At 47.6% G+C, this 27594-nt stretch overlaps 1 protein-coding gene across 5 annotated transcripts in view; it reads left to right on the top strand.

Annotated features, from left to right (window-relative positions):
• The window catches only part of KIF16B (kinesin family member 16B), a 301307-nt gene that overhangs the window by 138486 nt on the left and 135227 nt on the right, over positions 1–27594 (top strand). For all 5 annotated transcript variants that reach the window (XM_018056936.1, XM_018056937.1, XM_018056935.1 and 2 more), the window contains exons 13-17: positions 3365–3484; positions 4526–4577; positions 6117–6254; positions 23244–23326; positions 26595–26683. In XM_018056936.1, coding sequence (XP_017912425.1) covers positions 3365–3484; positions 4526–4577; positions 6117–6254; positions 23244–23326; positions 26595–26683 — 482 coding nt within the window. The remainder of the gene's footprint in view (positions 1–3364; positions 3485–4525; positions 4578–6116; positions 6255–23243; positions 23327–26594; positions 26684–27594) is intronic.

Here is a 27594-nt window from a genome sequence, read left to right as displayed (position 1 = left end):
TCACTCTTCTGGAGTTTGTCTGCTTTCTACCTGTGCCCATACGCCTGGGTTTCCAGTCTGCTGTCTCAGGGCAGATGGGCCTGCTGGTAAAGGGCCTCCCAGTCTCATCCCCGAGACCCTCCTGCCTGCATTTCTCTGAACTCTGAGTGTCTGCCCACTCACTCACTCATTTGACAGATCCTCATTGAGCAGCATCTCTGTGTCAGACATGAAATTAGGCGTTGGGTTACATTCTAGTCGGGAGACAAGGGATAAGCTTTTCTATAACGTGCAGAGAGTGGTAACTGCTAAGAGAGAAACAACTCAGGGTAGGAGAGATTGGTGACTGCGGTCTTGGATGGGGTGGTGGGGAAGGAGGCTTTGGAGCAGAGCCCTGAGGAAGTGAGGGCCACGTTTCGTGTGCATTGAAGGCAGTCTTCTCTCCTGCGGCATATTTCATTCCCCAGGGGACATTTCTCGGTCTCTGGGGACATCTCACAGTCTTGGGGGAGGGATGCGTCTCACTGGCATCTGGAGGGCAGAGACCAGGGCCACTCCTAAGGATCCTGCAGTGGACAGGGCGGCCCTGCATGCGGAGAACCATCTGGTTCAAAATGTCAGGCTGCCAGGGTCGGGAAACCTAGTCGGGGAAGGGAAAGAGTAAACAAGAACAGAGGAAGCAGTGGCCACAAAAGCAGAAGGAACCCCCTTAGGAACCCCTGAGGTGGGAGCAGGTTTGGAGAGCATCACAAAGCCGGGGTCCATGGAGAGGAGGGTGCTGGGGGCACGTGGCAGGAGGTCAGGGAGCAGTGAGGGCACACGGAGCTCTCTAGAACCTTGCAAAGATTTTGGCTCTCACAGAGCAAAGGAGGCACGTAATTGACCCTTGCAGAGGAGGGGCCTGCCCTGACATCCCTCTGGCTGCAGAGGAGAGCGTGGGCCCTGGCTTGGGCATGGGCTGGAGCAGCCGGGATTACTGCGGCTGTCTTGCTGGAGGCTCTGGTGCTTGGGGCCAGGGAGCAGTGTGGTGTTGTGGTTTGTTGTTAGATGGGGCACATATTTTGAAGCTAGAGTCAGTAATGAGTGTTGAAGGGTTTAGAGAAAGACATGTGCAAAGGACAGCTTTTTTTTTTTAACTTCTTGTTTTGTATTGGGGTATAGCTAATTAACAATTTTGTGTTAGTTTCATGTGAACAGCAAAGGGACTCAGCCATACACACACATGTGGACTCCCCTCCCATCCAGGCTGCCACATAACACTGAGCAGTGTCCCGTATGCTATGCAGTGGGTCCTTACTGGTTATCCATATTAAATACAGCAGTGTGTAGTGTACGTGTAGTGTTAGTTACTCCCTTATTATCCCTTCTCCCTGTCCTTCTCCCTGGCAACCATAAGCTTGTTCTCTAAGTCTGTAAATCTTTATTTTATAAATGAGTTCATTTGTATCTTCTCTTTTTAGATTCTGCATATAAGGGATGTCATATGATATTGCTCCTTCTCTGTCTGGCTTACTTTACTTAATATAATATTTTCTAGAAACATCCATTGGAGAAGGAAATGGCAACCCACTCCATTGCCTGGAGAATCCCAAGGATGGGGGAGCCCGGTTGGCTGCTGTCTGTGGGGTCGCACAGGGTCAGCCATGGGTGAAATGACTTAGCAGCAGCAGCAGATCCATCCATGTTGCTGCAAATGGCATGATTTCATTCTTCTTAATGACTAATTAATAGTCCGTGATATGTGTATCACATCTCCATAATCCCTTCCTCTGTCAATGGACATTCAGGTGCTTCCATGTCTTGGCTGTTCTAAACAGTAGGACAGCCTAGTTTTTGGTCCAAGCAACTGTAAGGAAGATTGGCATTTACTGAGAAGGGCTGTTGTGCAGGTGTGGCAGGCAGTGGGAATCAAGGATTGAATTTTCGAGGTGTTAAGTTTGAGCTGCCTGCTTGGCGTGGCCACAGGTATATCGAGGCAGGGGGATTTGTACACGAGGGTGGAGTTTTAAGGGAGAGGTCTGCGTGCCTTCCCCTTAATTTGAGATTTGATCATTATTAGCATGCAGTTGAGCTCTCTGTGTCTGTAGATTCTACATCCATGGATTCAACCCACCACTGATGGAAAATGTTTTGGGGAAAAAAACTTCAGATAGTTCCCCAAGATAAAGACTTGAACTTGCCTTGCTCCAGCAAATATTTGCATAGCATTTTCACTATGTTTGCAATGACTTGCGTAGCATTTAAATTGTATTAGGTATTATAAGTAATCTAAAGATGACTTAAAGTATAAGGGAGGATGTGTGTAGAATATATGCAAATCATCTCTTATGATGCTCATAAGAGACATGAGCATCCTTGGATCTTGGTATCCGAGGAGGCCCTGGAACCAACCCCCTCTAGGATATACAGGGATGACTGTGTAGATTGCTAGTAAATTCAGGAGACTGTCGAGTCCCTGGGATCAAAGACTCCATGGAATGGGAGAGTATCAGAGCAAGTAGGGAAGTCTTTGGAGGTGGTTTCCTCTGAAGGGGCACAGAGAAGTTGGTGGTAGCTGGAGGGTGATGCAGGGCCAAGGGAGGTGGTGGCGGTGCTTGGTGGGAGCCCTGCAGGTGGGGGTAGTCAGTGGGTGGAAGGTGCTGCGGGGCACCGAGGGTTCGCTGCCTCTGGTCCATGGGAGATAATGCACAGGAAGGCGTTGACACGCAGAGTGGGACCCTAGTCACCGGCAACAAGAACCAACGAATCAGGAGACATCTAGGAATTCAGTGAAGTAAAGGTTCTGAAGAGGGGGAAAGATTACCTTGTAGTCGACTGGTCCCAGACCCCCTCCTCGGGAAGGCAAGATTTGAGCTTAGCTTCGTGTGAGTGTGTGTGCATTTATAACATATGTATATGAATCTGTATCTGGCAATAAATGTAATTCATTTTATATTAAGCTTTTTATATGTTCCAAGCTCGCTTTGCCCACCATATGCCAGGATTTCAGCACGAAGTTTATGATCCTTTTTTCTTGCAGTTTTTTTCGTGAGCAATAAAAACATCGCTCATTTTTAACACTTCCGTGCTCATGCTCGAGCTCAGTCAGTCTGACTTTTTGCGACCCTGTGGACTGTAGCCTGCCAGGCTCCTCTGTCCATGGGATTTCCTAGGCAAGAATACTGGAGTGGAAAAAAAAAGAATACTGGAATGGGTTGCCATCATTTTCTCTAGGGGATCATCCCCACCCAGGGGTCGAACCCCTGTCTCCTTCTGCTCTTATACTGCAGGTGGATTCTTTACCACTGACCCAGTGGAGAAACCCGTGTTAAGTCTAACAAGCACTCAACAGGAAGTTCTCTTTTCCCAAAGTAACCTCTTCCTTTTCTTTCCCTCGTAATTCCAGGAACAGACTCTGGCCCTAAGGAAGGAAGGGATTGGGGTTGTTTTGGACTCCGAGCTGCCCCATCTGATCGGCATCTATGACGACCTTCTGAGCACTGGCATGATCCTGTATCACTTGAAGGTAGAAACTGCTTACCTGGAACATTCTCAGTTTGGTTTCCTCTTTCCCTCAGACACTGGCAAGGTTTAGTGTAATACTCCGTGTCCATGAACACGCTGTGATGGTAAAGAATGTGCAACAAATCCTCGAGCTCTTTGGGGATTTTCAGCAGTTCATTGGGATTCTCTGGCATTAGAAATTCCTGTTTTATGTAATCCTAAAGGGAAATGAAGATCCGTTCCCTTTGCCTTCTAATTTGTAGAACCAGTAAGAGGGAGGTAAGGAACAAAAAGACAGACTTAGGAAGAAGAGCTCCCAGCACCTAAACTGCGATAGCTTGTATGTACAGCTTCCTGGTCCCTCGGGTTAATTATGAAGTTGCGTCTGAAAGTCGCTCAGTCATGTCCGACTCGTTGCGACCCCTTGGACTGTAGCCCGCCAGGCTCCTCTGTCCATGGGATTTTTCAGGCAAGAATACTGGAGTGGGTTGCCATTTCCTTCTCCAGTGGATCTTCCTGACCCAGGGGTCGAACCAGGGCCCCCTGTGTTGCAGGCAGATTCTTGAACCACCAGGTCCCACCTACATGATTGGGCTTGCTCCCAAACAGAGTAGCCCTTTCATGAGATAAGAATTTCCTTATCCGCATCAGTGATGGGCTCTGTAACCTTGACTTCAGCATCTTTTCTCTGATCCATAGCTTACAATGGGAAGAGTATCATACTGTGTTTTGCGGGCTCCCCTAAACCGTATGTTTAGACACAAAGAAACCCCTGGCCGCTGGAGGAGAGACTTGTTGGAAAGGATTGGGAACAGCCGTGGGATTGCAGTCACGGGCAGGTTACTGGTGCCGAAACAGGAGGCCAGCCTTGCTGAGCCCTGAGCCTCGGGAGTCCTGTGTCCTTTTCCGGACACCATGCGCTGTGGTTACAGAGCCTCGGGGGACTCTTCCTAGACCAGAGCTCGCCCACCTGGCAGCAGGTTTCTGGGGCTTCCATGAAAGATGGAGAAGAGACCATTCTTCATGTTCTTCCTGATAAATTTTGCTTGGCTTTTCTCCCTAGGAAGGTCAGACATATGTCGGCAGAGAAGATGCTTCGACAGAACAAGATATCGGTGAGAATCTTTATCAGCTTCCTCTCCCCAGTGGTTTTTAAGAAATCATTTAATGAACTTGCTTTTGAATGACTGACTTTGAAGTAATTATAAAAAAGAAAACATTTCAAATGCAGCATTGATCAGAATGTGTGTTTCCATAATTTTGAACTCAGCTCGAATGACCAGCGCCGAACGCTTAGTGAATAGAATGGAATAGAATGGTGCTGCGAATCCTCTGCCCATGCCCCACAGGGCTTCTGTCCTCAGCCTAGTCTTTCAAGTGAGCTGTTCTTTAAGCCACTCGGCTCTTGTCGCAGTGGAGATATACGAACAGGTGCAGATAAAAGATATAAGATCCTTTAATGGGAAATCCTTCGCACACAGGCGAGGACAGAAAGTAGGGAGCACACATGCCCTACATTCACACGCACAGAGCAGCGTTTCCTGGCTTTTCCCACAGCCTCTGAGGCACCCGGCTAACCCGGGCTTTAAGCCCTGAGCCCAGTGAGGTCTTGACAGACTTCATAGCGTAAATTAGAGCGTGCATGTGGTGATAGTGGACTGTGTGTCTGTCGGTGTGGTGGAGGGGCCAAGGTGGGGATTGGCAGGGGAAGAATTGTATCTTTTCAGCTGGCTTTTAGAAATGCTGGCAATGAACGTGCTTTCTTGCCCCGTGTAAGCTATTAATCAAGTCCACGTGTATTTACTGTTTAGCGTGAACTTGGGAGAGCTGGAAACCAATTCCTGGAAGTCTCTGGGTGAAACTAAGCATCAGGCCTCCTCTCATCGTTAAGTCATGTGTTGACCTTAGGGTTTGTTGTACGTGATGCTGAGTGCCCAGCACACGTGTTTTCTGTGAACAGGAAAGTTCTGTTCACAGTGCAGGTCTGTGGAGCAAAGTGGAAGCTGTTTGGTTTGTGCTTCTGAGCAGCTGGCCAGGAACTACGCCTGAAATTGTGTAGGTTTTTGTGACCAGGGTTCATGTCTGTGCCTGACCACATGTCACAAGGAGGGTGGTCAGGTGGGAGTAGGTAGCCCTTGGCAGCCACACGCAATGAGAGGTCTGTGGAGGTCAAGTTCACCTCAGGACTTCTGGAGACTTCTTGGGCATCCCAAGATTCATGCCCTCCCATGTTCATCTTTCACCTTCGGTCTGTGCTCCTGGAATGCAGTGTCAGTAAGAGTGGAGGTCACAGTAAGTAAGTCCTTGAACCATGGGGCCATCTGTCCCTTCCATTTTACTGGGACCTTCAGGTAACTGGAGGAGGAAGTTCATTCAGACTCAAGCAAAGCGTGTCAGCGGTAATCAGCTAAGTCACGTTACTTAGCTGTTTTTTTTCCTGAAGATGAAATCCTTTGTTTCAGGTGATATCCAGACCCACTGAGTGACATGCAAGAGCTGGTTCTGTCAGTTGATGCTGTGAACTCCTGAAGTTCAGTTTTCTCACTAAACATAAGTGTTCCCCTCACAGTTCAAACTGAGAAAATAAATGAAGGTTGGGAATCATTGTGCCAGGCACCGAAGGACACCCTTTCTCCCTCTGTTTCCCACCTCAGTTCTTCACGGCCTCGACTTGGAGAGCGAGCACTGCGTCTTTGAGAACGTTGGAGGGACGGTGACTCTGATCCCCCTGCGCGGGTCCCAGTGCTCTGTGAACGGCGTTCAGATCCTGGAGGCCACACACCTCAACCAAGGTATTGGGTTTTGGTTCTCAGTTCTTTGTACATGTCTTTTCTTAAGAACAAGTTGGCTAGGTAATGGGGAGCGTGTGGATCCTAGGACTAATTACTGTCCAGGTGTAAAAAGGATGGAGGCTTCATTAGACTCTTCTCTGTTTTGCTGGAGCATTTCTTTATAAAATGCCCGTCGTCTTGTTGAGTTAAACTTCGGTGTTGTGGCTTGAGAGTTACTGCTGCTATGGAACTATGGCTTTAAAGGAATTTATTAAGTTAAGGAAAGTGCTCTTCAGGTGCAAGTCCTTAACACAATGGCTTCTTTTAATAATTTTATTACCTAATTTATGTTATTTTTATGACCAATTATAACTATAACATACAGGATCGTGTATAAAATATTTTTTTATTTTGAATTAATTTCTGTATTACAGAAAGTTTGCAAGGACCTTTTCAGGTCATTTGAGAGTTAATTGCTCAGCGTCCCTGAGTACTTCAGTGTGTTTCCGTCAAGCAGTGGTGTTCTTGTACATAATTACAATGCAGCCGTCCAAACCGAGGAAGTAACAGGAGCGTTCCCACCACCTGATTTCAGACACCCCTTGAACTTGGCTGTTTGTCCCAACAGTGTCCGTTACTCAGTTGCCACGTCTCTCTAGTCTCCTTCAGTCTGGACATGTTCCTGGGTCTTTCCTTGACTTTTATAACTATGGCAGTTTTGGAAACTGCAGGTCAGATACGCTGTTGACTGTCCTGCATAAATGTAGAATTTATCTGATGGTTCCTTGTGAGTTGACTACTATCATTTTTTGACAGGAACATCAGAGAAATGATGCTGCACTTTTCTCACATCTTGTTACCTGATTTTTACCTGTCGCGTCACTGAGGGTATTCATGTTGATCATTCAATTAAGGAGCAGGATGCTAGGCTTCTTCACTGTGAAGTTACTCTTTCCCCCCTTTCTAGTTAGTAAGGATATCGGGAAGGTACTTCAGAATCATAAATATTCTGTTCTTTGTCCTTTGTACTTTCACCCTCTGGTTTTGAGATCAGTTGGGGTTTTTTGAGGAGGGGACATGGTCGGATTTAATTTTATTCTGATGGCTGCCAAGTGCTGATTTTCTTTCTACACTTATCAGTTGGCTTTTTACTGTAAGAAAGAGCTTTCTTTTGTTGCTATTTATTTATTTGTTCGTTTATTTAAATCAGCAAGGTTACATGTGTTGCTATTTTGTTGGTAAGTTTGGTCATTTTCTATTATTGCTAATTTTGATGCTCAAATTGTCTTGGATTTGGGAATTCTTTCAAGGTTTTTTTTTTTTAATTTTTTATTTTTTTTGTTCTTTTGGTTTGTCCCTATTGTCTGTGATTACTTCCTTACTTTCTGACAAATGAGGTATTCCAGGCTCATCTTTTACTTTTTTGGAATCAGCCAGTTCTGCTTCCTTTTAGTGGAGAGTGGGATTTAAAAACCAAGATCTGGGCACTCGATGTGCTCATCGCTCATTGAAGTGTTGCTGCTCACATCTGAGTTAGGAAAAATGTGTGTGTGTGTATAACATATACAACTATACCTCTGCATCTGTTTATATTGATACACTGAAATATCTGTATTTCAGTACCTGTATTTCTAACCAGGAGTTCATGCCAATACCTCTAATTCCAACCCAGCACCGTAGAATTCTTTCTAGTTTTCTGCTGTTTCTTATTTGTAGCCCCCTTTTTTTGGTGGTGATGAACTGGACTCCCGTTCTGTAACCAGCACCCCATCACTTCTGCCCTCTCCTCATTCTAGGACCCTCCTCTTCTTGCTCAGACTGTGACGCCCCACGCTGGGCCACCAGTGCACTGGCCCTTCTAGGGCAGACACAGCTTCCTCACCTCACGCCGAAACAGCCTTCCTTTCCCAGTCTGATGCTTGCTTTGTCCGGCCCTGTCTAATGGCTTTCGTGCTGAACTTTGCAAGAAGGAGAGGAAGAAAGATGTCGACATTATTGTTAGGTAAAAGACGACCAGGACACCAAAAAGAGTGTCTAACAGGCTTGAATGGCGAAGCGCTAATGGGCGGGGTTCCCGGACCTGAGCGAGGCAGGTCAAGGAAGTCCGCACCGGGACCGTGTTGGGGGGTGGTTTATATACGTTTGTTGTGAGGGATGGTCTGGCAAGATCGCCAAAAAAGGTACGGTTAGTAGATGGGGGTTCGGATAGGTCGTTAGGTCGAGGTGTTGTGGGCTGATAGGTCCTTCACGCGGCTGGGGTGGGGATTGTTTTAGCTGGTGGTGTGCTGACATTGGTCCTCGGGATCTGGGAGGATCCTTCTGTTAGGGGCTTTCCTGCCCGCGGGAGAGAGGCAGTCCATCATGGCCCCCGGGGTCCGGCCTTACAATTATATCTTAAGCTCTTTTTGGTATATTATACATAGTTTTTATAGTTTTTCATGCTTACATACTATAACATGTCTGTGACATAGGAATTGTACAGATGGGGTCTGGAAAGCATGTAGTTTTATCGGTGTTATACAAGAAATCAGTTGCAAGGAGTTATCTGAGAAACAAAGGGCATGGAGCATGGACAGAGGTGATCATGCTTTCTTAGGAGGTACATAGAGTCCATTGGAGGCATTCTAAACCCAGCTGATGGAGCACCCGCCCACGGACCATCTCCAAATCATCCACCCATTCATCTAGCCATTGATGTCTCCATCACTTTTCACTCTCAGTATTTTTCAGTTTCAAGGTTAATTGAGCTTGGGAGATAGCTGGTGCCCTGGAACTGGCCAGGAAGGCCCAGGGTCAGCAGGAGTAGGTGACCAGCCCAAACAGAGGACGCAGTGAGAGCCTGGTGATCATCACCGAAGCAGCGTTCCCTGCTCTTTTGCAGCCAGGACAGCGGCCCTGGCAATAAGGGCAGCAGTGCTTGCCAGGCAGCGCTGTTAATCGTGGTGAGAAGCTGTCTCTGCCTTGGGCCCAGAAAGTCACCATAACCGGCTGGCAGACAAGACGTCACCATGTAAGGCTCTTCAGTGGCAGCCCCTGCCTGGGAACACACAGGCCCTCGTGTGAACAGCAGGGCTAACTAGAGGGCACACAGCTGACAGATGACCCCGCAAATGAATTCTGTAACTGGATCTGGACCACAGCCAGACCACCTGGCTGTCCTCTGTCAGGGCCTCAGGACCCGGTAAGGGTTCTGCTGCTGTTGCTTCAGGCAGCAGGGTGGTGCAGGGGTCATGATGAGAGGCGAGGGCTGTGTCTCCATGTCCAGCAGAGACCTCTGTGCTGGCTGCGTCTCCCTCAGTTAGGTCAGAGGGAGGTGCCCTTGTGACGATGACTGTGTTTACTGTTATAGAATTTTATAAGCAACTTGTACTGGTTTTCAATATCCTTGTTAATGCATGAGTACACTTCTGGAATCATTTTGAAATATCTCATGCTTCTGAGGTTCACTGGTGTATAAAGTGTAGATCTAATTTAATTTTTCCCCACCTTGGTATACCATTAGCATAAACCTTCCCACCACCTCCCTTTGAAGAAACTTAGTTTACCAAAAATAAAAAGTCATGTCTATTTCTTGGCTCTCTACTTTGTTCCAGGACTCTGTGTTTCTACTTTCGTGCCTTTATCACACAGTTTTAATGCTTAATGTGTTATGTCGCTGTTGTTACCCGGTTGCTAAGCTGTGTCCAACTCTTTGTGACCCCATGGACGGCAGCACGCCAGGCTTCCCTGTCTTCCACTATCTCTCAGAGTTTGCTCAAATGCATGTTCATTGAGTTGGGGGTGCTATCTAACCATCTCATCCTCTGCCGCCCCGTCTCCTCCTGCCCTCAATCTTTCCCAGCATCAGGGTCTTTTCAAATGAGTCAGCTCTTTGCATCAGGTGGCCAAAGTATTGGAGTTTCAGCCTCATCATCAGTCCTAGAATACTTATAATATGCTATAATGTCTGTTTTTATCTGGGTAGTTTTTCTGCTATTCATGCCTCTGAATTTTTTCAAAGAAATTTTAGAATTGTTTTGTTGTACTAAAATGTCCTTTGAGAAGTTAAGATTCTAATTTCATTCAGTTTGCTCACATTTAAAAAAAGGTATTTCCATCTTGACACTTGGGTTTATTCACTATGCCTCTTCTCATATTTGAATTTTCATCTATTTTCTCCAATAAAACTTTGAAGATTTTTAATTTATGTACTTGTTGAACTGTGCTTATTCATGTATACAAAATTCTGAACATAGCTGTATACATTAACTGCTCAAAAACAGAAAGGAAAAAGCCCTTTCTTATATTTATTCTATAATCATCTGTTTTGATCATTTTGGGCACAAAGGAAGATATTGACTTAAAACTGGGTGGGAAAGAGGCCCACAGAATTCTGTTGTCTGGCTCCAGGACTTGTGAGTGCGTTGTTCTTCCAGATGCAGCCTGGTGTGCTTGTGGAATCACTCACAGGGAGTTAGCGGAGTTACAGTTGGGGTTGGTTTGGGGACATTCTTCAGCGTGAGCAGTGCTTGAGCACAGACGGCCCACAGATGTCAGTGTCAGCTGCTGGATCTACCTGGCTCTGTCGTCCGGCCATCAGGCAGTCTCCTCCTGTGCATTCCCTGCCCCAGCCGTGTTTCCCTGGAGCTTCTAGAACTTACAGCACCCACAGTCCTGGCCACTGGATGCTGAGAAGGCTGCTGAGGGGATCCCAGGGCCCACCTGCCATGTTATGGGTCAGTCTCTTGTGGATTTTCCTGGAAGCTGACTGTTAGGTGGAATGATGTTTTTGTGAGAAAATGATTCCAGAATTCTAAACAACATACTGAAAAGGGGACTTTTTAGAGCATATCTTGTTTCATATGTGAACAGCCTAAAATTCAGTATTTAGTATTGGAGTTATCTTCCCATCATCCTGTAAAAATTACTAGCTTATTCATTTAGGTCATGGAAATGGGTTATCATTCCATTGTTGTTGTTCAGTCATTAAGTTATGTCCAACTCTTTGTGACCCCATGGACCAGAGCACGCCAAGTTTCCAAGTGTGCTCACATTCTCGTGCATTGAATCCGAGATGCTATCTAATAGCGTTATTCCTTCATCATCCCATTGCCGCCTGTTTATGTAGTGATGATTATGTCTCTGGTTCTCTTGTGGAATGGAGCTTGGAAGGTAAATAATAAATGTGTCTCCTGTGCAGCGTTTTCATTAAGTGGTTTTTAAATCTTAAAACTTACAAAGTCCATCTGAAAAATATGCATATTCTTGTTTAGGAATGGCTAGAACTAACTTTTCGAACTTCATATTGAAGCTATGACTTGTCCTAGGAAAGTAGGAGTCCTAATTGGCATTCAAGGTTAACCTGAATTGTCAGGATTATCTTCCCCTTCAGGGCACTCTTAATTGTTTTATTACCCTGGTGGCATGGTTTTCAGACCTGATGGGCTGAGTTCCTCTGGAATTCTGCTGTGTTACTCAGCAGCTTTCTCAGTGTGGATGTCAGTGAAATTGACAGAAAACTGCTAAAGCATTAGAACACAGTGCACTGAATATAAATGCCACAGTAGGTCTTAGGGCAGAGAAATGTAAGCCAACTTTATGTTTCAGGGCATTACAGAAGAGAGGTAAAATGGTAACTTAAAAAAAAAACCTGCACATTTTAAGACTGTAAGATCCCTTCAAGGGAAAAACATGTATTTTTCTTCGGAAAATTAAGCGTTAGAATTCTCCATTTAAATTTTCTTGAATTTTTTTTTTTGAAGATTACTAAAGTAAGAACTGGAACATGTTTTTTAAACAGAAAATATGATACATTGTTTGTGGTTACAAAACATGTAGCAAAAATAAAAAGATATGAGCGAGACACATGCCTACTTCTTCAAAAATTTTGTTGAAGTATAGTTGACTTACACCGTTGTCTCTAATTTCTGCTACAAAGCAAAGTGACTCTATACAGATGCATTCTTTTACATATTCTCTTCCACTATGGTTTGTCTCAGGATATTAAATATAGTTCTCTGTGCTCTACAGTTGGGCCTTGTTATTCATCCATTCAATAATCCCAGACTCCCACGCCATCCCTTCTTTACTCCCCCTCCCTTGGCAGCCACAAGTCTGTTCTTTATGCCGTGAGTCTGTTTCCGTTTTATACATATGTTCATTTGTATAGTATTTTGGATTCTACCTCCAAGTGATACCATATGGCATTTGTTTTTCTCTAGGTCCATCCATGTTACTGCAGATAGCATTGTTTCATTCTTTTTAATGGCTGAGTGATACTCCATTTTATGTAGGTACTGCATCTCTGTCTATCTGTTCACCTGTCGATGGATATTTAGATTGCTTCCACGTGCTGGTTATTGTAACTGGTGCTGCTATGAACGTTGGGTGCGTGTATCTTTTAGAATTGTGGCTTTGTCTGGGTGTATACCCAGGAGTGGGATTGCTGGATCTTACGGACACATGCCTATTTTAGAATAGTGTTAATCTTTGGAGAGAAGTGGGGAGGGGCTTAATCAGGCAGGAATTCAGGAGGATGTTCAGCTATAAGATTTTATTTTTAAAGGAAAAGGAAAAACCAAACTCCTCAAAAGGTATATGCACTTTATTAAAAACCTAATAATAACAAGGACACAGATTAAAAACAGCAGGGTATTCATACTCCAAAAATGACCTTGGCTTTTACTCATGAAGCCATTTTTTAAAAAATTAAAAAAATTTTTTTTCATGAGACTATTTTTAAGTAAAGGTATCAAGAACAGAGACTGCAGATGTTAAAGTATAACATGATTTAACTGTGTTAACTCTGCGTTTGACTGGGTTTCTGGTTCACTAGCAGCTTCCTATCTTTTTACCAGTCTCTAGTATATTGTTGGGCTTCCCTTGTAGCTCAGTTGGTAAAGAATCTGCCTACATTGCAGGAGACCCGGGTTCGATTTCTGGGTTGGGAGGGTCCCCTGGAGAAGGAAATGGCAACCCACTCCAGTATTCTTGCCTGGAGAATCCCATGGACTGTAGCCTGCCAGGCTTTTCTGTCCATGGGGTCGCAAGAGTTGGACACGACTTAGTGTCTAAACCACCACCACCAGTATATTGCTGGTGCTTGCATGCTCAGTCACTCAATTGTGTCCAACTCTCTGTGACTCTGTGGACTCTAGCCTGCCAGGCTCTTCTGTCCATGAGATTTCCCAGGCAAGAATACTGTAGGAGGTTGCCATTTTCTTCTCCAGGGCATCTTCTCAACTTAGGGGTTGATCACACGTCTCCTACGTTGCAGGCAGATTCTGTATTACCGAGCCATGTGGGAAGCCCCCGTAAATATTGCTGATACTTGGTATTTAAATGTCTCTTTCATCAGTATATTAGTAGTCATTTGGAAATGTGCTGGTTAGGCTGTGCCATAAAAGAGCACATCATGTAGTAATTCCCATTTCCTTATAAACATCACTTAAGACACTTGTGAATGTCAACTAACAGAAGATATATCTGTGTTTAGCAGATTGTCACCATGGCAAGGGAAGTTTTTTTACCTGTATCAGTCAACTGCCTTAACTTCCTTCAGATTGCATAAATAGTAGTTCCTCTGCCTTAATTATTTGATCAGTTCAGTTCAATTCAGTTGCTCAGTTGTGTCCGACTCTTTGTGACCCCATGAATTGCAGCACGCCAGGCCTTCCTGTCCATCACCAACTCCTGGAGTTCACTCAAACTCACGTCCATCAAGTCCATGATGCCATCCAGCCGTTTCATCCTCTGTCATCCCCTTCTCCTCCTGCCCCCAATCCCTCCCAGCATCAGAGCCTTTTCCAATGAGTCAACTCTTTGCATGAGCCTTAATTATAGGAATGTTTTAATCTGGTAAAGTCATTAGAAAGAAAAGTATTTGCTAATACTCTGAAAAGTAACTGTGATGACATGTATGTTGTTTATGTCTAGAAGGCTGCACCTGAAGCTTTTCGCCTCTTTCTTGGGTCCTTCTAGGGACAGTGGTAGGATTTGCGGTGTCGCATCGACCCTTGCTCTTCAATGGATGTGTTCTGTGAAGTGTGGTTTCCCTCACTCCCATGATTCCATACAAAGAGGAGGCCTTTGCCAGAGAATGTGTTGACTCAGATGTCTAATCCCTGGGCCTTGAGTGGTTTTTGATAGTCTCAGACCTTAGTTGCTTTTTTTTTCCTTCCATTTTTTTCATATGTTTAATATGAAATGTACAAAAAACAAATGAGGTATCATTAAAAATGTATTTCAACATTTGTCCTATAATTTCTAGGAACTATTCTTTCTTATTTTAATTATTTTTTTCTTTTTAGTCCAGTATGTATATATTAAAGGTGACAGTCGCTAAATGTAATGAATTTTCCATTCATCAGTGGACTCCACTGGTCTTGCTGGTTCGTCAGAGCCATTGCATGCTCACCTCTCCCGTGAGCAGTGCTGCAGCAAGTCTGTCTGGGGACTTTACCCTTTGGTGCATTTGAATGTGCCATGCTTCAGTGCCAGAATGTACTTGCGTATATTCCAGCTCTTGGAGGGAGCAGGTGGAGTGGCGCTCAGGAGACTTGATAGCATTCTCATCTGCTGAAGGGCTGCTGTGAATTGTTCAGTGACAAAGTACAAAAGAATTTTAGTGCAGCTAGAAAGGGAGATGAATTTTCGAGCAGTTTAGCCAAGCTGTCTGGAGAACAGAAGAGACCTTCCACACTTCACAGAAGGCCAGCAGATCACACTGTCTCATCTCCCCTTCAACTCCCTTGCTCTTGCCCTAAGCTGTCATTAGATGTCTTCCTCTAATTGGAGATCCGCAAAGCTGACACCTGTCACTTGCACGTGTATGATTCCTTCAGCTGAGACTGTTGAGCGTCAGAGACCTAGCTATTCTTAAAGACTGTGCCCAAAGCCAGCGGCTCTTGGTGTGTCCCCAGATCAGCACAGTCGGCATTACCTGGGAGCCTTTCAAAATGCAGTTTCCTAGGCCCCATCCCTGACCCACCCAGTCAGGACATCTGGGGACGGGCCCAGCAATCTAGATTCTTTTGGCCCCACAAGTCCTTCAGGTGACTCCGATGCACACTCTGGTATGAAGACCGAGGGTACCCACACATTCCTGCCCCAGGCTTTGGCCCAGGAGACAACCGTTGGTCAGTTTCTTTAAACCCTTCTCTTCTCTTGTCTGAATCATTACATTTATTGTTCGTGATCGCTCACAACTGAGGCGGAGGGTGCTGCTCCACGTTGGGCAGAACCAAAACTTGCCCTATAGAGCAGCTTCAGACTGATGAGAAAGAGATTTACCCAAAGCTGAGTTCCGAAATGAATGAATTTGTCACAATGGTCCTTGGTGAAAAGTGACTTAGATAGACTTGGGCCAAAGAGTCTAGTGAAGAATCATCTAAAGGCTGGAGAGTGGGTGAGGTGGGGAGCAGAGTAGCAGGAGAACAAGCAGCCGTGCCTGCTGAGTCTTGGCAGGTTTGGAGCACTCCCGGTTTGGCAGGGAGTAGCACACCATCCCAGGCTGGTGGCATGGGTTTTCTGCAGAAGGTGCTCACCAGTCAGGGGAACAAGAACGTATTCATGGAGGTGAAGGACAGCCCAGTTTTTATGTAGTCCAGAGGAGGCTTGAGGGTGAGCCGTAAAGAAAAGGAGTTGATGCAGTTAGGAGACTGTCCGTGTTTAGGGAGAGGGGAGAAGGGGGCATTTTGGAAGGAAGGCTAGAATGTGGACAGCTTGGTGGGTGTTGGAAGCAAGAGCTGAATAGTTGAGATCGTTACTGACAGAGTAAGCTGTATTGCTGGTAACAGAGAGTATGAGCTACTAGGTGTGAATGGAGAGAAAATGACAGTCAGCCCTCTGTATGTGGTTTTGCATCCCAGTGAATCCAGCCAACAACTGCAGATTAAAACTATTCAGGGAAAAAGTTCCAGAAAGCAAAACTTGAAATGTTCCATGCGCTGGGAGTTATTTACATATCATTTACATTGTATTTACAACTATTTACATAGCATTTACATTCTGTTAGATACTCTGAGTAAGCTGGAGTAATTTAAAGTGTACAGGAGGCTGTCTGTAGGTATATGCAGGTACTAGGCCCTTCTGCATAAGGGACTTGAGCGTCCCGGACACTGGTCTCCCTGGGGTGGTGGGAGGCGGTGTTCTGGACTCAAACCCCCATGGATAGTGAAGGGCCGCTGTGCTGAGAGTTTGACCACTTAGTGTACTGTCTTCCATTCAGTGCTGCAGAATCGAATATTTTATCATCTACTGTATCTCCCCCGAGGTTTTAAGAGGAAAAGTTTCATCTCTCACTCACCCCACACCCACGCACATGCAGCTAAAGATTGCTTTGGCAGGGGCGGCACTGGGGCATCTTGAAATTTTGTAAAGCTTCACACTGAACCTGTGTACACAGTTGGAGCAAATGATCCTTGTCGATTATTTGGCTAGAAATCTCAATAATGAAGACCGAAAATCAGTTTTCTTTATTCTCCAGAGTCCCAGAATCTGATTTGCAATTTTCACTTCACCAAAAGTGAACAAGGGGCTTCCCGGATAGCTCAGTTGGTAAAGTATCCGCCTGCAATGCAGGAAACCCTGGTTCGATTCCTGGGTCAGGAAGATCCCCTAGAGAAGGGATGGGCCACCCACTCCAGTGTTCTTGGGCTTCCTTTGTGGCTCGGCTGGTAAAGAATCCGCCTGCAATGTGGGAGACGTGGGTTTGATCCCTGGGTTGGGAAGATCCTCTGGAGAAGGGAAAGGCTACCCACTCCAGTATTCTGGTGTGGAGAATTCCCTGGACAGTCCATGAGGTCACAAAGAGTCTGACACAACTGAGACGAAGTGAAAAAAGATAAAGTAAAAAAGTGGTTTATCTACAGCAGGAAGTTGCAAATCCACATTTGAGTATAAACATTGAAAAGGAGAGTACAGGGCCCAGGTGGCTTTTTGGTAAGGTGTCACATGCATTTACATCCTTCACAGATGCTAATGGGCCGTCTGATGACAAGCTTTATACCTGCTATGCTTGATGCCCCGTGCAAGTCCCTCGCCTGGGCCAGCTGTCAGCCCCAAGCCCTGTGACCTGTGAGAATTTGTTAGTGTTCATGTAAAAATTGCATACCCTCCACCGGCACCATGACAAATCTTAAGTCTTCCCTGTCTTGCTGCCCAAAACCATTTTTGAGATGGAGGGAAATTGCTGTATTTCAGGTGTCTTAAAAGCCAGTGTTACAAGACTCCAAACCTAGGACATGTTACGTCAGATGTTCCTAAGTATTGGCACGTTAGTGGAGATGAGACTCTGTCAGATCCCCAGTTGGTGCTGTCATCTTAACTTATTTTAGTGTGAAGTATTTTAAAGATCTTTTATATGACTTGAAATTATCATATACAAGGAAAGTTTCTTTTAGCTTGGACTAGGGAATAAGAGCTTTACCTGTTCTGCCTCACTCAACTTTTCATGTGATAGCATTCCAGAAAATTTTTCCAGACAAGAGCTTTGCTTTTCTTTTTTTTAATCTTTAAACTTTTTTGAAATTTATTTTTAATTGAAGGGTAATTGCTTTACTGTATTGTGCTCGTTTCTGCTGTACAACACTGTGAGTCAGCCGTAAGTATACATGTATATATCCCTTACCCCTTGGGCCTCCCTCCCACCCCCTCATCACACCCTGCTTTTCTGACTGTTGTATCGAAAATGAATACCTGTCCTTCACTGAGTGTGGTTGAGCAAGGTGTTACATTGTGTGTATGTTGGGGAGGAAGTTGCTGAGGAGGGGCTTTCAAAACTAGGATTAAATGCAGAAATTGGAGCCCTGAAGCAGAGTTTCAAATGGTTCCCTGCTTTTTGGCCAGGAAGCTCATATTACATTTGACCATGCCCTTTTGGGAATACAGTTCTTTTCTGTGTTTTTATTAATAGTAACTCAGAATGAAATAATTCAAACACCATCGCCTCAGAAATATTTATTTGACACCATTTGATTTCAAACAGTTGATTTATTTGGGCTGTAGCAGAATTAGAAAAATCTCACATGAAATTTGAGGACTGTAATTAATAGTGATATTAATGACTGTTACCACAACACTCCTTAGAAATCACTAGAAATGTGCACGTGATTAATTTTTTTCAGTGTGCCTGAAATATTAAGATAGAAAGTCTCCTATGAAGCCTTGTTCAGTGGTTTCGTTCACAAGAGACATCAGTAAAGCTGTTTCTGCTGTTAACAAGCATCTTTGTCTACCTTTTATAATGTTGTTTCTTCTCTATCCCCTTTTAAGACTACCTGGGATTTGTCTGTCCTCAAGTGTTTAACAGGATCTCAAAATGCCATCATATATTTCAGGGAGGTTTAGCTATACTCTGAACATGCAAATTAAGTGCATCACAGAAAGTCCATCTGCTGTGATTAATTGCGTTAACCTCAGATGAAGGAGTCAATCATAGAAAAATTGAGATCTAGAAGGTAGTGTTGAGGACTTGATGAGGGTGCCGAGGACTTGATGAGGGTGCCGAGCCCTTGATGAGGGTGCCGAGCCCTTGAGGGTTTACTGCAGGCGGAACACAGGCGCTGGGTCTCTTACGAAGGCCTTGCATAGCCAGTCACTCTCATCCATTCCTTCGTTGCCTCTTTCCCTTCAGCTCTTTTCTTTTTAAATATACTCACAAGTCTCCTTTAAACAAAAATATCCCATGGGATCTGTTATCTCCCTGCTCCAGCTACCACGAACTCTTTCTCTTCATACACAGACAGCTTCTTTTTCTGTTTTGTTTATTGAAGTGTAGTTGATTCATGTGTCAAGTATACAGAAGAATACCCAAACTTCTTGAATGAGCTGTGCACTCGGGAGACCTCGACCACGACTTCCCTGGCTTCTGAGGTTTTCCTTCTCCCCCTCTGGTGGCCCTTCTCTGTTTACTGTAGGGGTTCATCCTCTTCTACTCAGCCGTTAAAAGCTGAGTTCCTTTAGGTACTCGGCATTGGGCTCTCTTGGTTCCCACCTTTCTGTCCTCTCCTCAGGTGACTTTCCTGCAGCTGTGGCTTCCTTTGTTAGAGATGACTCATGTATAGAAAGAGATACAGCACACTCTCACGCACACACACACACGCACATGCGTCTGTACACATATCTACCTAGTATCCGTAGAGATGCATGTGTTTATATGTACACGTGTATATGCACAGATCCTTGGCTAGAGATATACATATGTATGTGTGTATAGCCATCTGTCTGTATATTTTGAGGTCTGTATCTCATACGTAAATTTTTTTGGTTATTGTTAGGATTAAAAAGCAATTCTTAATCCTCCAACTTTCTAAATTTCTTAATTTCCATCATTCAACAGAATGTACTTGACAAAAACCAGGGGTTCTTTCAAAAGTATACATGCCAACATCAGGAAAACATCGTAAAATATTCTATATTTTAGCACAGAGCACCAGATTATCAAAAATACGCATGTGTTTATGTGTATATATGTATATGAGTAAGTAGGTATGAAGGTGGGTAGGTTGGTAGATGGACAGATTGAGAGAGCTCCCAGCCTTTCTTCTGGAGCTTCACGCCCTTCTACCTGCAAAAGGCATCTCAAATTCATTATGTCTAAAACCAAACTCAGTATTTCTGCCCCAACCCGAGTTTGATCCTTTTCAGGTGTTCTCATTCGGTGTGAACGGCTCCCTAGCCAGCTAGTTACAGCAGAGCCTAGCCAACAGCCGTCTTCCGCACCTCCTGGTCCCTGTCTCTTGCCCAGCATGAGTCCTGGCCATGTTATCTCCAGGTGTCTCCCAGTCTGTTCATTTCGCTTCCTCTTAGGCCTCCCTCCCACCCAGTGCTGAGCCGCCTGCGTCTTTGACCCAGACAGCTGCAGTAGTCAGCAGCCTTGTTCATCTACATCTCCTCTCGCTCTCTGGTTCACTTTTCAAACAGTAGAAAGAGTTGGACTTGACACTCAAGTCCAGTCACGTGATGCTGCTGCTGCACAAAGGCCTTCAGGGTCTTCTGCTGCCTGGACATGAAACCCAAGGCGCCTCCCTGTGTGCTGAGTGACCCGTGTGCTCTGTCCCTCCCCCCCCTCAAGTCTCGTCTTGGGCAGTACTCTCCCCGGTGTCTGCTTCTGTGTCTCCCATCATCAGTGTCTGTTCTGTCTCTGCTGCATTTGCCTCCTGCCCCCCCAGCCCCGGGAGCTTGTCTGAGGCACTGCCTCCCGCAGGGCACCCTTCCGTAACCTCTTCCTGCGCCCCGCTCCGTTCTCAGGTGCCCGTGAGCCAGAGGCAGCGCCTCCTTCGATTGCCGCTCTGAGTTTGTTGGTGAAGTTGTTTGCTACGCGACCTCTCTCTCCTTATTTACAAGCTCCCTAAGGACACGGCATGTGTCTAACTTGCTCCTCTTTGCATCCTCACCCCAGTGCTTATCACAGTGATGAGCACAGTAAGTGTCCACGCAGTGTTTGTTGAGTGAACGGACGCACAGCGGCATCGTGTGAGAAGGAAGCACAGCCAGTAGGTTTGTTCAGGAAAGGAATGCAGTGGAGGAAAGAGAAGGGACCAGCCTAAACAGAGTCCCTTTTATGTGCCAAGCAGTTTTTACACACTATTTGGATGGAAGCAAGGAATAGTCACCAGTGGTTTTGTTTTCTTTTGTAACTCCTCAAAGAGATTTTTATGTGTATTTCATGCACATACATGGGTGGCAAGCTTATTTTCATTCATTTAATACAATATGAAATATGTCTCTGAAATACTATCCTATTTTTCCATTAACATATTTTAGCAATTTTCAGCTTGCATGGCTGAACATTTGATTAACAGGAAAAAAAAATTCGATTAGAGGTAATTAACACCTCAAATGAGATTGCCTTATTAATCTCTAATGTCACTTTAAGAGCATTAAATACACATATCCTGGGTACGGCTGTTTGATTTTTGACTTTCTGTGTGGCACGTGGTTTTGAGTCCCAGTCATAAAAGGCATGGGAAACACCTTTCTTCATTATGGTCACGGTGCCTTTCCATAATTGGGAAATATATGAATGCAGTTTTATGTGAGGAGGATAAGCAGATTGTTGGATGGATAATATCCGCTGCTGCCCTTCTGAGTCTCCCCAAACTGTGTCCTTCTCCTCTTGGCTCCATTTCTGCTAAATAACAGCAGTCACCAGAACAAGTACTTCGGTTACTCCCTTGGTTATGATCCAAACCCATTAGATTTTAACTGTATTGAATTTGAAGCTCCTTTGAGATTCTGAGATAGTATGTGAAATAGGCATATGGATATGCTGGTCTGAAGCTCCAGAGTGGCCATGTGGGATATCGATGGTACCTTCAGGGTCCAGGGGGAACTGGTACCCAATAGAGACAGATGGCTATGGCCAACCGGAAGTCACGTGTCCTGTCCAGGGGAGGCAGCAGGCAGCAGCCCAATGACAGTACTGACCTCCTGACACCAGATCTCCCAATTTTTGAAGGGAAGCCAGAAACTCAGACTTTTATGTGACAACTATGGAGTTTTCACTGTTGATTTTTTTTTTTTTTTTTTTTACTTTGCGTGGGATACACAAAACACCTCCAGGACCTGAATTTTTTTCTTTGACCTTTGTGTTGCAAATTCTTTATCCTGGCTGCTAGTTCTCTGTGGTCTCTTTCTACCTCATCTGTCCAATATGGGTTCTTGCTGCTATTTCAGATGCCCTGTGTTTTGGCTGGACTTGACTCTCCTTTCTCCAGACTCAGGAGACCCATCCCTGGTCTCAGGCTTAGCTCCTCTTCCCGGTCACCCTCACACGGGGCACCTCTCTTGTCCTCTGCTTGTCCTGTGAGACCCAGTGGAGGACCTCGATGCCAGAGTCTGTCTCCGCATTCTGCACCCTGAGCTCATCACTCTGATCCTTCATGGTTGAAGACTTCTCATGCAAATGTCTTATCTTCACAAATATGTTGCCTTCATTTTCAGGGCAAAGATTAAACATGGGGTCTGTTCTGAAGGCTTGATAGACTCTCAGGTGTGATATGTGCTTGCTTGCTAAGTTGCTTCAGTCACGTCCAACTCTGGGCAACCTATGGACTGTAGCCCACCAGGCTCCTCTGTCCATGGGATTCTCCAGGCAAGAATCCTGGAGTGGGTTGCCATGCCCTGCTTCAGGAGATCTTCCTGACCCAGGGATTGAACCTGCGTCTCTTATGACTCCTGCATTGATCAGCAAGTGGTTCTTTACCACTGGCGTCACCTGGGAAGTGGGACCAGCTCAGATAGTACATCTTTTAAATGCTTCCAGGGAAGGGGAGTTCACTGCTTCCTGTGACATCTGTGCCAGCTTTGGACAGCTCCGACCTTAGAAAGTGCCTTTTTGCTTACTGGCTTAGTCAAGCTGAAAGTTGCCTCCCCACCTAATGATTTTGTTACCCTCGTGCATTTACATCCCATCCTTCTGCCCTTTGTACAGTGTGGACCCTTGTCAGTCAGAAGGAGCCCTTCTTGTGTGTCTAATGTAGCCATTTCAGTTTTAGCAGGATTTTCGCAAAAGGCAGCGTCTTTACAGGAGATAGACACTCCTCATGCATGTTTTCCTTCCTGTCAAATTCTGAGGGAGATTGTAGTAACAGTGACCTGTGCTCTGGCGGTTTCACTGCTTTTTCTATTGAAAGGTTTTGCTTTCATTGGCATTAATAGACATTTCCTAAATTGGTGACGCTACACTTTGTTTGCTTTCCCAACATCTCTTTGGTGAACTGCTTTCTGTTTTTCTTCCCAACAGTCAAAAGTCTTAATTATTTGTATATTAAGTTTTAAACCTTGTATGATTTTGTAGTACTGAAACCCCTCACTTCTGCCCTGGGTGACATAAACATTGTGACACTTGGCTGTAAAAAAATAAAAGCATTTGAAGGTTTAGAATTGGCTTGTGTAAGCAGACTTTTGGGATGAAAGCCTCCTCTTCTTCCTGGGAATCCCATCTCAGCTGCGGAATTCCATGTTAGAGTGTCCTCCGCTGACCAGGTTGCTCACGGTAAACTCATTGCTATTTCTGTGTGTTCTTAGGTGCCATGATCCTCTTGGGAAGAACCAACATGTTTCGTTTTAACCACCCAAAGGAGGCTGCCAAGCTCAGGGAGAAGAGAAAGGTGAGCAGCGTGGAATCTCGGGGAGCCAAGTCCACTCTGGGAGGAGGGGGCTAGGGGTGGGGGAAGAGGGCTCTCCGCTCTGGCTCCAGAAATTAGACTTCCTGGGGCAGGAACCAGCCCTCAGCCTGGATTGACTCCAGGGAGTTGGTTTCCCCGCGGACGGTGGGCTGGTGGAGTAGGACAGTGAGTGAGGTCCTGCGTGGGAGGAGACAGGCGGCTCTCCAGCCTCCTCTTCAGCCCTGCGTCCCTATCCCCTGAAAGGGGGTGGACACGCTCTCAAATTAAGTGGAGGGTGCCCTCCACTCGGGAGTGTCTGTTTTAAGAGTTACTTCTACATCAGAATCACTTTCATTCAAAACTTTGCTCACTGCTTATTTTCATTCCCAGTAAGTTGGATTTTTGACCGGGGTGTGAAGCAGAGATGGGGCGAGTTTAGGACAGTTGAACAACCGGAAGAGATTGCAGCTTGTTTGGATGGGGATGTCCAGGGGCGCTTGAAGCTCTAGATGGGGACGTGGGCCATGGACCAGGAGGGAAGGGAACAGGTGAGAGGGAGCGATGTCTGCCTAGCTCTAGAGCACCGTGCTGAGCTTAGACGGAGGAAAAGAATGAAGTCACAGCAGAGATGTCTGTGAGGCAGGCGCCGTGCGGAGCCTCCCTGTGAACCACTTTGTGTCCACAGAGGCTGTTGGCACCCCCGAGTCACAGACGAGCGAGAGGAGAGACTGAGACTGGCCTGTCCTGTGGCCAGCAAGTGGGGATCAGGGACTTGAGCCCTGAATGCCGGCCCAGATGTGTTAGCCCCCCACACGGGGTGTCAGCCCCCGGCCCCGAGTCACACGACCCCTCACACAGGGTGTCAGCTCCCGCCCCGAGTCACACGACCCCTCACACGGGGTGTCAGCACCCCAACCCGAGTCACTCATCCCTCACACAGGGTGTCAGCCCTCCCTCCCAGAGTCACACAGCCCCTCACACGGGGTGTCAGCTCCTCGCCCGAGTCACACGACCCCTCACACAGGGTGTCAGCACCCCAACCCGAGTCACAGCCCCTCACACAGAGTGTCAGCCCCCGCCCCGAGTCACACAACCCCTCACATGGGGTGTCAGCACCCCAACCCGAGTCACTCATCCCTCATACGGGGTGTCAGCTCCTTGCCCCGATTCACAGCCCCTCACACGGGGTGTCGGCACCCACCCCAAGTCACACGACCCCTCACACGGGGTGTCAGCCCCCGGCCCCAAGTCACAGCCCCTCACACGGGGTGTCAGCCCCCGGCCCCAAGTCACAGCCCCTCACACGGGGTGTCAGCCCCCCGCCCCGAGTCACACAACCCCTCACACGGGGTGTCAGCCCCCGGCCCCAAGTCGCAGCCCCTCACACGGGGTGACAGCACCCGCGCCGAGTCACACGACCCCTCACACGGGGTGTCAGCACCCCAACCCGAGTCACTCATCCTTCACACGGGGTGTCAGCCCCCCACCCAGAGTCACACGGCGCCTCACACAGGGTGTCAGCCCCTGCCCCGAGTCACACAACCCCTCACACGGGGTGTCAGCACCCCGCCCAGAGTCACACAGCGCCTCACACAGGGTGTCAGCCCCCCACCCAGAGTCACAGCCCCTCACACGGGGTGTCAGCACCCCAACCCGAGTCACTCATCCTTCACACGGGGTGTCAGCCCCCCTGCCCAGAGTCACACGGCACCTCACACAGGGTGTCAGCCCCCCACCCAGAGTCACAGCCCCTCACACGGGGTGTCAGCACCCCAACCCGAGTCACTCATCCCTCACACGGGGTGTCAGCCCCCCACCCAGAGTCACAGCCCCTCACACGGGGTGTCAGCACCCCAACCCGAGTCACTCATCCTTCACACGGGGTGTCAGCCCCCCACCCAGAGTCACACGGCGCCTCACACAGGGTGTCAGCCCCTGCCCCAAGTCACACAACCCCTCACACGGGGTGTCAGCACCCCGCCCAGAGTCACACAGCACCTCACACAGGGTGTCAGCCCCCCACCCAGAGTCACAGCCCCTCACACGGGGTGTCAGCACCCCAACCCGAGTCACTCATCCTTCACACGGGGTGTCAGCCCCCCTGCCCAGAGTCACACGGCACCTCACACAGGGTGTCAGCCCCCCACCCAGAGTCACAGCCCCTCACACGGGGTGTCAGCACCCCAACCCGAGTCACTCATCCCTCACACGGGGTGTCAGCCCCCCACCCAGAGTCACAGCCCCTCACACGGGGTGTCAGCACCCCAACCCGAGTCACTCATCCTTCACACGGGGTGTCAGCCCCCCACCCAGAGTCACACAACCCCTCACACGGGGTATCAGCTCCCTGCCCCAAGTCACAGCGCCTCACACAGGATGTTAGCCCCCCGCCCCAAGTCACACAACCCTTCACACAGCGTGTCAGCCCCCTCCCCGAGTCACAGTCCCTCACACGGGGTGTCAGCCTCCTCCCCGAGTCACAGCCCCTCACACGGGGTGTCAGCCCCCCGTCCTGAGTCACACGGCCCCTCACACGGGGTGTCAGCCCCCCGCCCTGAGTCACAGCCCCTCACACAGGGTGTTGGCCCCCCGCCCCGAGTCACAGCCCCTCACACAGGATGTCAGCCCCCCGCCCCAAGTCATACAACCCTTGACAGAGGGTGTCAGCCCCCCGCCCCGAGTCACTCAGCCCCACGCCTCGGCCTGCTTTTCCAGGACTGCCAGGGTCCCCAGTGACCTAGCTGGGAATAACCAGAAAGCGCAGTCTCCACCTCAGCCTTCTCTGGGCTGCTGCTTCCAGCCTCTGAGCCTCCTGTCTGCTCAGCCCAGGTCTCCCTGGAGGGCCCTTTGGGGACCCCGTTGCAGGGAGCAGAGGGAAGGAAGCAGGCCTGCCTGTAACCTTCTGTGGGAGCAGGGTGCAGCGTTCGCTTTCCTGGTCTCCCTCCTCCTCCCCGTCCCTCTTTGTCACTCAGCAGGCATGGGTGCTGCTGCTAGGGCACGGGCATGCCAGGGATGCCAGGACACCCCCTTCCCTGGATGCAGCAGCAGGTCAGGGAGCCCCTCGGGGCTGAGTGGCTCCTGTGCAGGGGTGAGACCCCACTGGCCTTAGCTTGGGGCCTGGCTGCCGCAGCTTCCGTCCTCAGAGGGCGCAGCTGTGTGTGGGCTCCTGGGGGTGCTGGGCCCCTCACTGCCTCTCCCCAGGAGAGAGACGTGTGGGCAGTTACCTTCTCCTGCCGCCGAGGTAACCGCTCTGCCCTGTGTCTGCTCTTAGAGCGGCCTTCTGTCCTCTCTCAGCTTGTCCATGAGCGACCTGTCCAAGTCCCGCGAGAACCTCTCCGCCGTCATGCTGTACAACCCAGGGTGAGTGGACAGCGGCATCGCCTTCTCTGGGGTCGTCCGTGTGGTTGTGTTTGCTCTGTCGACCCCATTAAAGTCACTTACTTAAGGAAAAAATCAGGTAAATAAAGCTTCTGCACTCAACCCTCCTTTATCAAGTCAGCCATAGCGATTTTTCAGGTTCCTTTCCAGCGCTTGCTGTGGATGAGTATCCTATTATGAGAAGAATCAGCATGGATAAGGCTCATCACGGCTTCCTTCTTGTTTTCATAGCAGTCTAATATTTTAGAGCTGACACTTGGATTGCTCCATGCACGATCCCTTTGGCTCAGGTACTTTCGCTTTGTTTTGTAACTGTGGTGTAATCGCAGAAACGACTTTGGTTCTTAGGGCTTCAGATGCCCACGGAGTCATGCTCACTCCTTCCAGTCTCTAGGAGGCCAGAGACCACGCACGGTGGTGGTTTCTCATGGACTTGGTGCTGGTGACCTTGAGCAGTTAGCTTAATTGCCTGAGTCCTCCATGGTTCCATCCGCAAAATGGTCATGAAAATGCCTCAAAACAGGAAAGTGGATGCAAGGACTTTGGAGTCCTTGCCAGGTGTGTGAAGAGTCCATAACTTTATCTTTCCTGCAAAGAGCATCTCATGTAAAATGGTGGAGGTAAATCTCATAGCTAAATGTGCTAAAACTGACAACACTGCCATCTTCCAGAACTGGTGGTCCGTTGGTTGTCACTGTCCTAGACATTGTCCTGAGTGCCTCGCCTTCGTCAGCTCCTGTATGTCACAGTGACTCTCTCTCTCTCACACGTAGAGAGTTCATACAGGCTTGCTCGCCGGTTTCAGGGTCAGAGCCATGGTGTGAGCCTAGGTCGGCCTGATTCCCAGCCTGTGCTCTGACTCTGTTCCTATCTGCCTTTCCCTACATGGGGCA

This window comes from Capra hircus, chromosome 13, assembly GCF_001704415.2.
Source record: "Capra hircus breed San Clemente chromosome 13, ASM170441v1, whole genome shotgun sequence".
NCBI lineage: Eukaryota > Metazoa > Chordata > Mammalia > Artiodactyla > Bovidae > Capra > Capra hircus.
This window is presented reverse-complemented; position numbering and strand designations above follow the sequence as displayed.